General features: G+C 35.6%; 1 protein-coding gene across 5 annotated transcripts in view; it reads right to left on the reverse strand.

Annotated features, from left to right (window-relative positions):
- Nucleotides 1–17,971, reverse strand: part of Ptprb (protein tyrosine phosphatase receptor type B) — a 128,613-nt gene that overhangs the window by 65,940 nt on the left and 44,702 nt on the right. For all 5 annotated transcript variants that reach the window (XM_013159195.3, XM_003475922.5, XM_063255139.1 and 2 more), the window contains 6 exons: nt 13,348–13,626; nt 12,201–12,458; nt 10,386–10,649; nt 7,697–7,966; nt 5,798–6,058; nt 1,574–1,840 (listed from right to left, as the gene is read on the reverse strand). In XM_013159195.3, the coding sequence (XP_013014649.2) occupies nt 1,574–1,840; nt 5,798–6,058; nt 7,697–7,966; nt 10,386–10,649; nt 12,201–12,458; nt 13,348–13,626 (1,599 nt within the window). The remainder of the gene's footprint in view (nt 1–1,573; nt 1,841–5,797; nt 6,059–7,696; nt 7,967–10,385; nt 10,650–12,200; nt 12,459–13,347; nt 13,627–17,971) is intronic.

Consider the following 17,971-nt stretch of genomic DNA (forward strand, 5'->3'; position numbering starts at 1 on the left):
ATAGTAAGTTGGTTAGCTATTGTGGCATTTTCTTAGATTTGTTTTGGCAGTTTTGCGAATGCAACCCAAGGCCTCATGTATGTGAGGCAAGTGCTCTGCTTCTGTGTTACATCCTCAGGTCCCTCATGATATTGTAAAATGGGACTTAGCCTATGTGTAGCACATGACTCATTGTTCACAAAACACTTCTTTTTCCTCTTGACATGTGATTAGACTGTATTTCTGAGCCTTCACTGCAGATAGGTGTATTAACTGTGGCCGTGTTAGTGAGCTATGGCTAGTGGAATGTGCATAGTAGAGAGGTGTGTGCTTCCAGCCTAGTAGTCTATACCATCCCTGATCTCCATTTCTGTTCTTCCAGAAACGAGGAGAGCTCTGAGAATCCTGAGGGAGGGTGAGATGCTAGGTGCCTGGATTCCTGACTTTTGACTTGGAAAAGAATAGACCAGTGGAATTATTCAATCAGGAACACTCAAATTGCAAAGCTATGAAAGTAAGTAAATCAATTCAACTTAACTACTACAGCTGAGACTCACTGGAAAATGGATACAATTCTTTTTCAATACTTTTCCTTACCTGTTCTCATTTCCAAACTAAGGCTTCTAGCCCCATACCCTCAACTGTGCTATACCAAAAGATGGTGCCAAAATGATTCTATCTATCTCTCTATCATCTATTGTGCCTGCGACTGATGCTCATTGAGACAGAGCCTGAAATATCATTTATGATAATCATATAAAATTAAGTAACAAGGTCATTGATTTGATTAAACATTCATCAATAACTATCAAAGTTTCTATTTGGTTTATGTAATTTTTCTTAAGAAACCATAACATAAATTTTGTGCATTATATGAAATAATATGTTATTATGTTTAGATTTATGTACTTTCTTTGCATCATGTAGAAAATTACATTTTCTCTTTTGGTGTCAAAGCTCTCTGATACACGACTATACTGATACTTATTTCTCTACTTAGCCATCTTTTAATGGGGAACACTTTAAGTCAGGAAGATTGTTTAGGTGGTATATAGTATTAAACATTTGTTTAATATTGCTTATTAAAAATACATGTCCCTTTTAGAAAGACACAGTGGCATATCCCTGTAGCCCTACTTACTGGGGAGGATGAGGCAGTAGGATTACTTGATCCCCGGAGTTTGGGACCAGCCTGGGGAAATAGATTTTTTTCTGTATATGTCAACTTTTGACCATATAAATTAGAGATCATGTCTTTTCTAGGTCTTGAAACCAATAATATGAAGATAATGGAAGATTTGATTTTTATTTTACCTTAATTGGGACATAACCCTTTCAAAAGAAATTAACTAAATGAGAGGACTAGTTCGGGCATCAATATTTGTTGCAGAGTTTGGAAAATTCAGGTGTTCTCTCCCATTCTTAACTGGTCAGTTTCGATGCCATGTGTAGCTGGATTGTATTGAAAGTTGGGTTTTAGGAGGAAAAGAGATAGGTCTGTTTTCAGCATGCTTTAAAAATTCTGCTTGGGGTGAGAGAGTCCCATATACTCAGCTTCCCGTAAGTTACAGATACTTAAGTCTCCACTTCTTACCTGTTCTTCCCTCCACTACCACTTGGCGGGAAGAGATCCCTCCACTCACTGTTGTCACCACCACGGAGTAGAGGCTGCCCGATTTCAGGGCATGGAAGCTGTATCTATTAGTCTCACTGGAGACGCTTTCATTTTTGATGACCACATTTTCATGGATCAATAAGACTTGGTAGAATTCTATGTCTCCCTGTGCCTTTGTCCAGTTGGCAAACAGGCTACTGGTCATCCCTTGGCTGGTCACATGCAAATCGGTCACTTGAGCAGGCACTAAAACACAGTAGACAGAAGGCAAAACAAAGTCACCTTAAGAAAGTGTAAAAAATACGGGTCAAGAATGGAAACAACTTGAAAAATTCTTAAAAAAAGTATTAGTTGTTTTAGCTATAAATTCAGCTCTATTTCTTGTGGCATATGGAGAACTACTCCTGTACTGAGACAGTAGAACTTTGAAAAAGCTGTTTATATGGTAAATCAAAATTATTTAGGATTCACAGATGAGGCGATGTATACTTATTAGCCTTTATTTTAAACTTGAAATATTAAAGCAACTAATTTTAAAATTTTATTTGAAAGAGAAAAAACCCCCACAAAATTTCAATACAAGATAATAGGACAGTAACAATGGTTAATATATTGTGTACTGTTATCTTTAAATTAGTTACTCAGAGTACAATATAGAGGCATTTATTAGCACAAACCTTTCTTTTCAATGAACTAGGAGAAATTAGTAGTATAACTATGTTAAGTATCTTGTAAAAGGTGGCTATTTTTGAAGATTTATTTAATAAGACTTTTTTGGACCCTTACCTTCATGAGAATTCAAAGCCATGTGACCTATCTCTGTTAGACACAGATTTTCTTTTTAGGTATGATGCCAAAAGTGTGACCTATGAAAGAACTTCTATGTAACAAAATATACTAGTAAGACAAAAAAAAAAAATCCACAGATTGGAAGGAAATATTTTTAACTCATGTTTTTGACAGAAGTCCTGTGTCTAACATAAAAAACTCTCAAAACTCAATGATTAAAAAAAATCTATAGGAAAATGGCTAAAATACTTGAAAAGAAACTTTCCCAAACAAGATAAACAAATGGCAAATAAGTATATAAAAGCATTCTGAAATCCACTAGACATCAGCGAAAGATATTGCCACAACCTATAGGAACTGCTTAATTTTAAAACAAACTGACAACACCAAGTGCTGCTGAAGATGTGGACAAACTGGAAATCTCATTCTTTGTTAATAGAGATTTGAACCCAGAAGTTTGAGACTAGTCTGGGCAGCATTTCAAAAAAAATGAATACATAAATTAATACAAAAATAAAACTGTAAAACCAGCATAGGAAACACTGACAGTGTCTTAAATTAAAAGTTGAACATACACATACTATGTGACCCAGATATAGGGTAGTGGGGATAATAAAAATAATCATAGGTCTAAAACAATGACCTGTCCCTCATTTTTGGCAGTGTGATGAGCTAGGACCATAAAAACTTCCCTGACAAACACAACACACATGTTGGGTTAAATATAATAATTAGTTGGATTTGGTGACACAAGCCTGTCATCCCAACTATTTAGAAGGCTGGAGCAGGAAGATCACAAGTTCAAGGCTACCATAAGCAATTTCTTGAGACCCTGCTTTAAAATAAGAAATGAAAAGGACTGGGGATGTAGTTCAGTGGTAAAGCTCCTCTGGGTTCCATTCTTAGTGCCTCCCTCCCCACACATAAATGTACACAAATAAATAAAAGTGATGATAAATAAATAAATAAATAAAAATAAATAAATAAATAAAAGTAACTGCTGTTAGAGCTCAGCAGTTCTCAGAGGCTACACAGTGAAATGGAGGTAACTGGATCACTGAAGCAAATTTGCGTTAGGGATGCTTTCAAACATAAATGTAAGTTTTGACTTAATAGTATTTCAGGATCTCAGAAAAGGGACATAAAATGTAGGACCATCTTAGGATGAAGAAGCTTATACGTGATTGCATAACAGAGGATCCTGAAAGATTACATTCCAGGGCTGGGAATTTAGCTCAGCAGCATAAGCTCCTGCCTGGCAAGCATGAGGTTGTGAGTTCGATCCCCAGTACAAAAAAAAAAAAAATTACATTCCAAGTGTAAGTGAAATAATATTTCATTTCTATTCCTCATATCACCCAAGTCTTGGTACTCAGTGGAGAAAAATTTTTTTTTTTTTTTTTTTTTGAATTCATAATTTTAAAACAGCTTCAAGGTATTTACAATTTGGATTGATAAAATCTACTGTTCAAAAAACCTCAAGTTGATAACTTATATTAAAAAGTATATTAAAGTAGATCTTGGTTGATAGTGGTCCTATACACTTGAAAGAATCAAGTAAAAAAGAAAAAAAAAACTTTTGAAATACACCTTCAAATAAGGCCTCAAAGAATTTTCATAGAATAAAATTCCAAAGAATATGAGTTTGTAGTAAAAAAAAATCACAAATGTCTAGGGAATAAAATACCATGAGCAAACAACAGCAGAATCAAATGTAAGACTTAGCTCTTGAAGATTTCAGACAGCATAAGGATCAGACAGAAAGTAAAACAAATATTTTAATTTGCAATGATAATAAAGAAGCATGAAAATACAACTAAAGAGCAAAAGATCACAACTTTTACTAGATCTGGAAAAGAACCAAAGAGGATATTTAAAAGTGTGAAGCATAGCAATTAAAATTTACAACTCAATGGGCAGATTTAACAGTAGATTAGACAAAGTCATAGAAAGAATTACTGAGCTGAAGCAAGGAGCTGAGAAGGTTATCTGCAGCCCAAAGAGCAAATACATGGAAACTTGAAGTGTGTGTATTTGTGTGTGGCTGTGTGTGCACGCATACATTTTCTGGAGTAGTAGAAAGGATAACAAGGAACAGAAGAGAGACAAATGACAATATTGGAGACAGTAACTCAGGTCTGCCAGGATTGAGGAATGACACTAATCTGAAAGCAGTAGGATAAACAAAAATATTTGTATATGTAGATCACTATTGTGAAACAGAAGAACATCAAAGGTAGAGAGTAGACCTTAAAAACAGTCATATTAAACAGGCAGATGTCTTGTAGTAAAATAGGAATTAGGCTGACAACTGACTACTCAGTAGCAACAGTGTGGCGGTGCACACAGGTAACCCCAGTCCTCAGAAGGATGAGGCAGGGTGAGTTGTGAGTTTGAGCCCAGCCTGCGCTACCAAGCAAGCTCAAGCCTAGCCTGAAATATGTAGTGAGACCCTGTCTCAAAAAACAACAACATTAACAGCAGCAGTAACAACAACAATAAAACTAAACAACAGCTTCAACTCACTGAGAGAAAATAACTTTCAGTGTTACATCAAAACATTAGAAAATACTCTTCAAGACAGAACGCTATATAAAAACCTGCTCAGGAAAGCCAAAGTGGAAAGAGTTTGTCCCTAAGAACTCCCAATAAAGACATTTGAAGAATATCTTTCAGGATGAAGGAAAATAATATCAACTGTAACTCCTAAAATACAGAAAGGCAGTATGAGAGGGAAAGTGGTAAACTGGTATCAAAGAGTCTAAAACAATTATTATACTCTGTAAAAAAAATCAATCACTATTTTTGTGCAGTTCAAAGAAGGAGAGGGAAATACAGGTTACTAATAGCATGTAAATTGGAAAAGAGCATTGTTACCTATTTCATTGAGAAAATGAGAGTAACTGTTGAACAATAGCTCTAGAATACATCTATCCACACTGGTACCTGCACTCAAATACTTTCTTCCCCAAGCAACATGCTCCTTTCCAGAGCCAGTGGCATGTGCTCTAAACCCCAATACCACTCGCTACGTGCAGAGCCCCAGAGGAACTCCCCCTCTCTTCACATCATCCTCACTTGTCTCTCTTCTAGATCATTCCCGTCAGCATAAAACATGCAATGACTTCCGTGCTTTAAAAACAATGATCCTCCTGTTCACCATTTTCCCTCTTCTCTATGTTGTTCTATTTCTCTGCTCTCTTTTGGGACAAAACTCCTGGGGGACTTATTCTGCACTCAACTTTAGCACAACAAATCCAAGCAAGGTAAAATGAAGGAATTAATGACCGTAAGAGCTGAACTTGGTAAACAGAAAACAATGCATAATATGCATGTTATAAACGCCTGCAACTGCACGTTAAGTAATTCAGCAGATAGACCACTATAAAATCTAAAATTTATAAAGACTATTACCTGTTCTTCCATTTACTGAAGAGGAATTTTTCAGGTCTCCACTGATGCTGGTGACTGTAGCTGTGTATTTTCGTCCAGGTATCAGGTCAGTGAAAGTGAATTCCTTGGCGTCTTTGGGGAGGGACTTGTGAATGAGTAAGAGAGCCCTGTCAGCGAGAGAAATGATGTACTTCTCCCACTGTGCCACAGGCGTCTGCCACATGATGCCCAGTGAGCTTTCATTGGCGTGTTTGACCCGAAGGTGGAGGACAGCCAGGGGAACTGAGGAAAAAGCAGTGGAGACTTGGGTATTGATTGCCTTGAACACACTCTGAGAGTATCTTCAGAGAGCTTTTCTCTTCCATTCTCAGGAGTGTTCTAGGTCACCATTTCTTTTTTAAATGCTTATGAATATTAAGAGGAAGGTGGTTTTATTATAAGAAACTTGATTTATGAACATAATCAGAAGTAAGGATGGAAAAGAATACTGTTGGAAAATACCTTGCTGTAAAATAATTTAGTTTTAATCACATATCACCTTATTAGAGTTTATCTTGTCTTGTGTATTCTGTAATATAAAAATATTTACCACAATCCTGTCAACACCATAAAGAAAAGTCTACATTTGAGTGTTTGGGTGGAGTGAAGTGTATTTGTTAACCCCCATAACTCGGAAAGACCAAGTGCTTCTTTTCTTTACTTCTGAGGAGGGAATGCTATTTTGTTATAAAAGAGAGAGGTGACTGTTATGTAATAATAGCAACTGGTTAAGAACATCTCTTATCAAAAGGATCAAAACCGCTATTACTTCTTTAAAAGATTTTAATGCTACAATTTCCAGGAGATATTTGTAACAGCATGATGCCACAAACCGACAGGAAAACCCAACGATGAAAGAATCAAGTGTGTAAAATTATCTTGTGATTTCTGCATCAAAGGAATTTTCTATAATTCTATCCTAGTGGAACTCTGAATCCTTTTTCTCCAATTTCCAGAAATAACTATTTACACTAAGGGTTACTTCAAGTCACTTTATTCCTCATTTGCAAATGAAGCTTAAGAAAAGTTCAAAGAATCACACCAACACAAGGAGCTGCCCACTGTGCCTAGATCTTACATTTCCAAATCATTTGAAGTGAATGAAAAAATGTGGCAGACAACGATGCCTGTTCTATGAATACTAAAAGGAGCTTTAAATATATATAGCTATTTGATCACTCTCCAATAGATACAAAAATTTAGAAGATGTAGAGATTATTGAAAAATCTGTAATAATTACAATTGGTAAGCTAAAGGGGTGTCTTGATCATTTTATTTGATATTTTCCTAATAAGAATATTGAATGAATGTAGTCATTTCCTTATTATTAGGCAAGACTAAGAGACAAGATATATGAATTTCTCCTGAACATTTCAGATTGCATGGATTACCATAGTATTATTGAACTTGGGAGTCTCTTATTTGAAAGTTGAGAAAGCAGGCTCAGGAGAGTTACTCAAGAGTTACTGCAATGAATGGTGACAGCAAGAATACCAAGACCCATATTTTCGTGCCCTTGTGTTCCCTTTCCCTAATATAGGGAGATTCCTATCCACTTTCATCACCATTCCTTGGCACCTGAGATGCTCACATTAGATCACCAGCAAAGATTCTTCTGGAGACAGGATTGGTCCTTATTCTCAGGTAGTATACTTATTCTTTTGGCATTGAGAATATCATTCTTTTATGAATGATGAGTCTAAGGGACTCTGATGCTCTAATTTAACAGTAATAAATATTAGAAGCCCTGTGTTATCCTGAAAATCTGTAATACTTCAAATTCAAGGAGCAGTAGAGTACGACATTGGTGGTTAGCTGGGTTAAAAGGAGAAGGAACAAAGTATAGTGCCATCGCTCATCAATACCTTGGTAATTGCTTACCTGTTCTTCCTTGGCAACGCTCAGCATTCTTCAGATTTCCACTCTCAACAGTGACTTCTATTTCATACTGTCTTCCCGGTATGAACCCCACATCTTCCACGAGGTAACGCGTTTTCTCCTTTCCCACAGTGGTGTTGAGCAGTGGTGAAGAACCATTGAGGAGCACGATGCGATACTGCTCCCAGTCTCCAGCAGGGGGAGACCAGCTCACTACGAGGGAGTTCATCCCACCATTGTTTTTTGCCTCAAGCTTCCTGACTTTGTCTGGAACTGAACAGTGAAATCAATATCAAGAAAGTAATAAAAACCAAATGTAAGAATACTCAGTTTTCTTGGGTAACAGTAAATAGGAGACACAACATTTACAATTCGAAACATTTCTATTCCCTCCTGGTGGCTATGGAGGATGAGTAGCTCTCTTTCATTTTGGAGACTTTGACACTCAAGCATGTATGCTAAAATCATTTTAGCAATAGAACTGGTACACACTCTTCTGTACCATTGTTAACAATCTGGTGACACAAATGTTTTTTATAAATTGCACATCTGCCTTAGGGCAATACTGATGTTGCTTCTAGTGGCATCCTTTGGAAGAGATTTGGATGTTGTGGTCTTGAAACATTCTCTCTTTTTCAACTAAAATGAACATTCTTCTTGCATTGCAGCTCTGGATGTATTATTCTTTTGCTTACAAACATTCAAATTCTCCTTAAAAAGCTACAGAATAAAACAAATCCTTCACGTGCGTTTGTGGCTTTTCAAGTTCAGACCACACGTCCTTCCACTCTCGCCTCTGACCACCCCTTGAAGCTCTCCCTCCTTCCTTAGTGCCTCCAATGTTGGCTTTCACTTGTATGTTCTGTAGACCTGTAGGGCTGCTGGACTCCGTCCCTGCATCTTTGCTTATTTTATTCTTTCCACTTCAAATACTCTTCCCTCCTCCCTACCTTCAATTGTCAAGAAATAAACTTTTAGGTCCAGGGATATAGCTCAGTGACATATGTACTTGCCTGGCAAGTGTAAGGTCCTGAGTTCCATTCCCAGTTTAAAAAAAAAAAAGTAAACACTTTTAGGTATCACTTTAAGTCCAGTAAGTCCATTTCCTCCAAATTTTCATTGGAAGAAGAACTTAACTCTCTTTCCTTTTGACCATAAAGCTCTTACCTAAGATCCCTAATACACAGAGATTAGAGTCTGAAATCAAATAGCTTGGCTTAAATTATAAATCTAGCATGTACTTAATAGATAGTTAAAAACAAGGTATTTGATCCTTTTGAATTATCTGTAAAATGGCCATCACAAGAGTATTTCTCATAGTTTTATCATGAGAAATAAATGAAATGATGGGTATAAAGTATATAGTCAGTGTCTGACAGAAATATCAATAACACTACCAATATTAGGAGGCATTATTTTTAAGATTTTTTTTTCTGTGTACTCTACATCTGTAAGATTGTAATTGTAACTTAATTTAAGCAAAAGTCTGCACATTTTTTTCTGTAAGGGCCAAATGGTAAATATTTCAGATTTTGCAGGCCACATATGATCTGTATTTCATATATTTTTTGGTGTTTTTTTGTTTTGTTTTTTCTTTACAACTCTTTGAATACATAAAAACTACTCAGTTTAGGGCAATACAAACAAGTTACCAGCCAGTTTAGCCATAAGGAGTAGGTCACATATGCTGTACACTAGCAAAAAATGCTTTGTTATGTTTGTGTTATGCCTAAATTATATGATCAAAGTACCTGTAACCAGTAGCACCGTACTGTTCTGTATGCATTTTTTTTCTGGGTGACGTAATTGATATGTTAATGAGTGCTCCCCTCTGTAAAGAATTATAAATCCCTGGGAACCTGACCTAATTGATATGTTAACCATTGCTGCCCCCTGCAAATAACAGATGTCTAAAATTGAGTGCTGGAATGAGTTGACAAAGGATTGTTAATTTCCAATAGACTTCTCTGTCCTCTGCAAAGGGAAACAAAGGTCTTCCTCATTCCTTAGGAGATTTCCTGATCCATGCCCAGAACCCCTTACTTTGTAAATTGTGCTTTCTATAAAAAGTCTGATAAGTTTTGAGGGAGACACACAGCTTTTGCAAACTCCAACTGCATTGTGTTGCTGGGCCCAGGAATAAAATAAATCAGCGCTGCTTTTTGAAAAAACATGTCTTGCCCCATTTTTGGACTTGAGGTTGGGGGCTCTAGGGGGCTCGTTTGTGGATTACAAAAGCATAAACCTTATGTTGCCTTATACATAATGGCATGTCTTACCCATTTTAATATCCAAAGCTCGTAATATAGTAATTGATTCTTACAAGACAGTGGATAAGTATTTGATGACATAAATTAATGAAATGATTTATAGAAAAACTAGTGGTTGACTGGTTTTCATTATGAGACTAGATCAGAAATGTTCTTTATTAGTATCAATTTTCATGTATTATGCTACTTAAATCATGTGACATTGGGGCAGAGGAAGTATGTAGATGATTCAGAAATCCATGTGTATTTGATTAAATAACTTAAATGAATTCAATTAAGCCTCTGTTTCATTTACTGTTGTATATTGTGTCCTGGCCCACAGACAGTCTGTCAAATGGACAACTTCTCAAGGAGTTTTTCTTTTATGTTATTTTATCCTATTCTAAGACAGGTCAGAGAATATTCTGGAGCACAAGACTTACCTGTTCTGCCTACTGCAGTCTTCTGAGCTGATAGTTCACCAGAGATACAGTTGATAACTACTTGATAAAGTCGTCCAGAGACTAAGTCTTTAAAGTGAGTTTCAGTAACCTGAGGTGCTAATACTCTGGATTCTTTGATGATTCCTTGATGAGACAGGGTAATGTTGTAGTTATCTATATTTCCAGGAGGTTTTTGCCATTTGACTTTTAGAGAGGTCAAACTGCCATCATTTGTGACTTTCAGATTTGAGACTTCCATGGGGGCTAATTTAGCAAAGAATGGAAAAGAGATTTTACACAGGATTTCTTACCAGTCCAGGGCTAAATTTTGACCTATATTTTAATTCCTGAAAACAGCTACTAGAAAACAACCACTTTGAGAGACAAAAATAATACCACAAAACTACAAAAGTAATATTGTAAAACTAAAGAAAGCTGTCTTGCTCATGGCAAGAGCATAAGCTGCCAGACAGGAGCCTGAATTCTGTTTGAGACTTGGCCAGCTCTCCACAGGATTCTGGGCAGCTGTCTCTCTTTCTCTCTCTCTCTGTCTCTCTGTCTCTCTGTCTCTCTCTCTCTCTCTCTCTCTCTCTCTCTTTCTCTCTCCCTCTTTCACTGAGCCCAGTATTCTCTATTTGCAAATGAAGCTTGGAAGAGACTTAAAATGATCCTTTCTAATTCTTTAGGTAGAATGTCAAAGATGTCTATCAAAATATTTTTTGATATATATATATATATATGTAACTATGTATAATATCAATGACATAATAGATTAATTTTACATGCTGTAATATTTTCTTTTTACATTGTCATGATAAATTTAAAGAGTTGTGTTACTATTTAATCTAATCTAATAAAAATGGTGACAAAGGAAATATACTGATGAATATTTTTTCTACCTCTTACACATGTTGTAATTAAGGTCTCACTGATGGTATAATATAAATTAAAGTCTCAGTAAAAGAATAGTTAAGCATAGCAATTTTTCTTAGGGCAGTTAGAAGTGTAAATTGGTCTTGGTACCTGTAATAATTCTTAAGATTACGTATACATTTTCTGTGTATCTTTGAGGTATGTTATAAAAAATAACATAAATGTACAATTATCGCCAATATTTTTCCCATCATCCTCTTATTAAAACCTTCCACTAGGATAATTTCTTAGGTACCACATATTTCAGAGTGTATCTTAAAATTAGATAACCTGTTAAGAAAGTGGATTCGTTAACATAGCAGACCTACTGGAAACATTCAAATCTACTAGAATGCAAGATTTGTGAGGGCAAAAAATTTGTCTATTTTTAATGTTGTCATATAAGCAATATAGCTCACGTTCAATAAATATTGGTTGAATGAATGAATACATGTATGACTTATTAATACTTAGCAGACTGTTTTATTAGTTTAGTTTAGGCTGAGATGAGATATTTTGTTATTGGGTCCTAGGATATGGTCTTTGGGCAGAGGGTTTTAGAAATGTCTGTCACAGAGTAGGCCTATATACAGCACTTAGACAAGTGATCCTTGTTCACTGTGAGTGATGTTTAAGAGGATGTAGAAATCCTTAGCAAGGAGAATGGTGAACTAAAAAAGAGAAGCTGGGACCATATCAGCAATCAAGTTTGTCTACTTCAAAATATTGCCAAGGGCTAGACTAAACTCTAGAATAAAATAGAATCCTTCATTTTCTGCATATGATTTTTCTATGACTTACACAAATTTCAATTTGTCTTGTGAGTATTCCAATAATTTAATAAATTTGATTCAAACTTATTTGAGTTTTGTTTTTCTGTTTGGTAAAAAAGGAGTAACTTACCTGTTCTGACTAATTTCCATCTGTAATTTTGTAGTCCTGCAGCGATGGTCACGATAGTGAAGTTGTAGAGGTGGCCAGGGATCAGCCCGCGGAAAGTATAAGAAGTATCATGTTTGTCCACAATATTGTCATGAACTACGATATTTTTATCTGTTAACATCAGCCTGTATTGTTCCACATTCCCAGAACCACGGGACCAGGAAATCAGAAGAGAATTAGTTTTGGTGGAAATGTCAATATCTTTTACTGGAGAAGGTGCTAGTGGAATAAAATGCATGTCCAAATGTTACTCAATAATCCCCTCAGTGAGGACATAGACATATTTGATTAGAAGTTACAACTCATTGATGCTTCTTTGTAGATTTTAACTTGTTTAATAGCAATAATGGTTAATAGCATTCTTCATATTTAACTGAATCTTCATTAGTGAGCTTTTCAAAAGTCACAGCCTAAAGCTGCATCAATTCATCTGTCTTTCTCTTCTTCTTAGCGGGTTTTAAGTTAGTTGTTTCCAGTGCAGTATAACATGGCATTGCAGTAAAGAGAAAAGACAAAGAAAAGACCTGTAAGATATGAAAAATGGAAAGAGAGGCAGCTAAAACAAGAGAGAAAAAGAAGAACAAACAATATGAAAGACGTGTTTTTGTGGAAGGAAGTAGAAATGCGCTATGGAGATCATGATACATGCAAATACTACATGACTTATTTTTCATCAAACGGGAGAAAAGACTTGTTTCAAGCTGCGATATTTAGAACACATCATGACTTTATGGTAAGAGAAGAATGCACAAAAGAGAAAAATGTTTATCTGATAAGTTTTATAGCATAAACATAAAAAATGAGGTGCAAAGTCTTGTTTCGAAGGTTTGAATTAGAAGGCCTTTAGGGAGCATTTACTTGAAACTTGACAAAACTCTAGGTCTAGAGAAGTCCCAGTACTTGTTCAAAGTCGCTGAACATGTTAGTGGTACAGCCCTGACCCCTGCGTTAGTCTAGTCTTTCATATGTATCACACAAGTAACTGCCTTTTAAGAAGCTAGGGAGTTTATCTGTTTATAGTCTGAGGACATTCTCATTTCTATTCCTTGAGTAACATATAACTGCAAAGGTGCCACAGATTACTAACTACAGACAACACAGGTCTTACCTGTTGATGCATTGGTGTAAACTGTAGAGGAACTTTTATTTCCAGAAACAGCTGTGATGGCAATATTATACGTATGGCCAGCAGTGAGGTTTAAAAAAGTGCATTCATTCCATGAAGTACTTTCTTGACGTTGGACCCTTTGTATCTTTTTGCTATTATCATCAAATATCTGCACCTCATACCAGGTGACTTTTCCAGGAGAATGAGTCCACCTAACTTGCAAGCTGTTTGAAGTAATCGTTTCTTTCTTGACCTCAAATCTAGCAGGAGGTAAAGGATCTGCAAAGCAAGTTTCAAGAAAGAGAACACAGATTGAAGGCCTTTGCAAATAAACACATATGTTGCTACAATCCAGATTCATTTTCTTTCAAAACTTCAAGAATCTGTTGCCCAGAAAACTAACATTTTGCTTCACATCCAAACCTACCATTTTATTAAAAAATAAAAAACACTTAGCTACCAGTCATGTGAATTCCTTTTTCTTTTCTTTTCTTTTCTTTTCTTTTTTTTTTTTTTTTTTGCGGTACTGAGGATCGAACTCATGACCTCATGCTTGCCAGGCAGGCACTTACGCCTCTGAGCTAAATCCCCAGCCCGTGAATTCCTTTTTCTAATAAAACTTTATTGGTAGCTCTGACTTTGAAAATTCAAGCAAGGTTGTATTTTGTTTGGCTTGCATATTTAGCAAACTTCAAACACTGACGAATATCAAAGGTGTGCCTTGATAAATACTCAAGATTTGAACAGAAAAAAAGATGTTAAGAAATAATTTGGAATTCACACTGCACTTTTTCTGAGGTTGCTGATTATTGGTGTCATGCATACATAACTGTGGGTGGTTTTTAGTTGTTAAATGACAAAAAAAAAAAAAAAAAAACCCACCAAAAAACAAAACAAAACAAAATGGCAGGTCTGATTGTTACTCCGAGGTAGGTGTTTTGGCTTACCAAATAGATTCTCTTAACACTTAGGTTTCTTTGTATCCCTAGAATTTTAAAATTTTAGTCCTGGAGCACAGTGGAGTGTCCAGAGCAAGTAATGATAGAGAAGTTTGACATCAAGTGTTCATTTCGATCCCATGGTCAGTTGAAGAATACTGCTTTGCCTGTGTTGATTCTTCCCTTCCGGACATTAGACAGATGAAGAGCATCTGCCAGGGTAGAAACTAAGGTCAGTGGTATTCAGTGAGCAGCCATACTTCTGGTAACTGAGAAGAATCTGAGAAACAAGGCTTTCCCACTTCGAATGCTGAAAGTACTACTGAGAGACTCCTACACAGGAGAATTTTTCAGAAATCCTGCATGGTTCTTGTTCTAGAAAATGGGATGAAGACATTGAAGACGAATTTTTAAGGCCAAGTCATCTGTTTTAGTGGTGTGACTACACAACCTCAGTTCCCGTCAACTTCCTAGTAGTCTGTATTTGTCTGACAAAATAATGCCAGGAATTCTAGGCCTGGAAAAGTATAAGTTTGAAGATATTGTCTTGTGATTAATATAAATTCAACAATAAATAAGATAACTTCACATTATATTCAAAAGGTATTTGTGGGCATACAGTTCATAAGACTACGTGGGTAGAAAAGTGACCTTATAGGTTATATAGGCTAAAAAATCTAATGTTTTCATGTTATTGATTTATATAAGTACATCCTTATACAACAATTAAACATGCCACATAACATTTTGTACTATCAGTAAGATTAATAATAATACAAAGATTAGCTCATCAGTGGATTGAAGCATGGACTAACACAGAGTCTAAAGCATAGAAAAGCTTGGGAGACAAGGTTGTATGATTCACACTGCAGCACAACCTTGGGTTCACCAGAAGTGGATTGGCTATAGTCTGATGGTCTAGGCTTGAATCTGGCTCTCCAACCCTATAGCTGTGTAGCTGGGTTATTTATGAGCATCTCTGAGTCTCAGCCACCTTATCTATGCAATACCAATAATAATACAATGTTTTTAATAGAGTTGTTATAAAGATCTTAGATATTATAGAAAAAAACACTTAGAACAGTATCTGGCATGTAGTTTGTCTCAGTGGTAGCTATTTCTATTATTATCCTGTCAGCAGAAAAGGTAATGCCAGAGAAGCAGTGACATTAGTGTAGACAGCATGGGCTTTGGAGTCAGATGGAGCCATAGTTGACTCTCAGCTCCTTCACAGTCATGGGACTTTGAGCAAGTTAGTTAACCCACTTAAGTCTTTGTTTTCCCATCCATCTGGAAAGTATAATGATATAATACTTACATTGCATGAGGGTTTTGAGAATTAGCAACACATAGAAGAGATCTTAACTGGCTTGTAACGAGCAGTAATATGTACTTATTTCTATTTGATTGTAAAAGACATTTTCTTCTAAATCACTGATAAAACAGAAGTAAAGGAAAACAAAAATATTTTTAAACATTACTTAGTCTTACTTCTGTGATAGTAAAGCCTTAGTAAAATCTTAGAACTAACTTTCTGACCCTTAAGATAAAATTAAAAATCTCCAATATGACTCTTATTTATAGGTTCTTGAGAAGAAGCTACTGTTTCTTGTGAGGGTCAATATTAATTTAAATCCTCTGTCCTGTATAACAGCTTATGATTAACAATGTCATAATAAAAGGAAAGAGATAATTTCCTCTCACAGAAAGTTTTCTTGTTGCCTGGCCAGAGCATGACATTTCTTTATCATGAGATTCTAAGTCTCAAGAATGTGGTACCCAAAATGAGAAGATGCATTTTTGCTGAAGTAGCATGTTAAGAACAAGGATTAGAAAGACAGCAGTTTCCAGTGATAGTCCAAAAGGGATGAATCCTGTCATCTGTCTGCTACCAAGTCAGAGGAAGGCTAAGGAAAATAATGGGAGCAATGTAATATAAACACATATAATCTGCAAAATGCGATCTATCGAGAATGAATTTTTAAAGTTTGTATGTCTAAAGGGTGAAGTTCAAAAATGCAGACTTTATCTAATCTCTCTGAGCCAGAAAACAAAACAGCCAACCCTTTGTACATCCGCTAGAACAAAGGAACAATGAGGCTGGGAAGTGCCTGGGCTGCGAGAACCTGCCTGGAGACAAACACTTCAACCCCATTTATACTGCGATAAAGCCCTTTGCTGGCAGAGGTCCACTATTGCTATGCACGCTGCAAAAAACTTAAGTATTTTTCAGACTTCTTTTAAATCTAAACCCAGGGGAAACCAATCTTCTTAAAAAGTTTTAAATGTTTTACTGGGTAGAAATTAGTTATTTCTGTTGGGGTACAAATTTCGTGTGTGTGTGTGTGTGTGTGTGTGTGTGTGTGTGTGTGTGTGTGTATTTCAAGTCTATATGTGTTTTTGTGTGACAATTAAGTTATATATCTATAAATTTCCCATCATGCATATTAGAAAACCCTACTTTTATAATTCGCAGCACTGATGACTAGGAACATCAATGCACGCATACGCATTTAGCGTCCTTTTAGTTTTTCTACTCTTCACTCATATTGTCATAGAACCAATAAAGTATAAATATGAGGGCAGTCAAAAACCATAAGTCAGTACCTTCATCTTCACCCATGTATCAAAATTTACTATTAATCATGTATTTAACACATTTTTGTTATCCAACTATGGAATGCTAAGGTAAAATTCTGTAGTATTCACCTTATATTCTTGAACAGATCTACTGGCATCAGGAATCTCTTAGGTTTCATAAGTAGACTTGATGTTAACCTAACTTTTCTGTTTTCAAAGAAAAAGACAAAGCTGAGAAAAATTGCTAAACCAAAATCAAATATTTTGAAAAATGTGACTAAAAAGGAGACAAAATTTATAAAGCAAATAGTATTTATTTTTAAATTTTTATAGATCCCTATAATTAAAACATTATTTATTGATGTCACTGCATTAAAACAATATTTATTGATGTCAGAATTTCTATGCTGTTTAGAATTTGAAAGAATTAAATTCATTTTAAAAATACATTAAAACTTATAAGAGTATAGCCAATTTATGGGTTGGCAGAATTTGTTTTGAAGGGATTTTTAGGCTCCACACTATATCTGTATAGGATCTCATAGATCACAATGGCTTTCTCAGTTTGAGAGGGCAGGGTAGCCAGCCTCCAAAGCTGGCTGCAAATTGTGATCTTTCTATCACACTTTACCTGTCCTAGTAAGGGAAATTATGTCACAAATTGCATAGTCAGTGAAACATCAAAAAATCAACATAGATGTATATGGAAAATAATAAGCATATTTGTAGGACTTGTTTTGCTTGGTAGTTTTGATATAACAGCGTATCTATGTAAATCAGAGCAGTAATGATAACAATTTAATTGTCATCCATGAAAGTTCTCTTGATTTTTTTTAAACTAATGTTTTTCTTGTATATTCTTTTTCCACCCTAATTTTATCACATTTACCCAGAGTCCCATCACCTTCTGTTGGATTACTTCAAGTTTTCTGGGTGTCTTGTGTATTTCTAATTATCTTTCCTAACTATTGCTAAATAGCCTCTTTATACATTGATCCATCTCTCATCCTGCCTCTCTGAGGCACCAAGAACTTCTCATGAGTTCTTGTTTCAGGACAAAGTCCAAGTTTCTTCATGGGCACTCAAGGATTTCTCAAACTGGTTAT

The sequence above is a fragment of the Cavia porcellus genome, unplaced genomic scaffold, assembly GCF_034190915.1.
Source record: "Cavia porcellus strain 051 isolate PalLab524CR breed Dunkin Hartley unplaced genomic scaffold, mCavPor4.1 scaffold_8, whole genome shotgun sequence".
In the NCBI taxonomy this organism is placed as follows: Eukaryota; Metazoa; Chordata; class Mammalia; order Rodentia; family Caviidae; genus Cavia; species Cavia porcellus.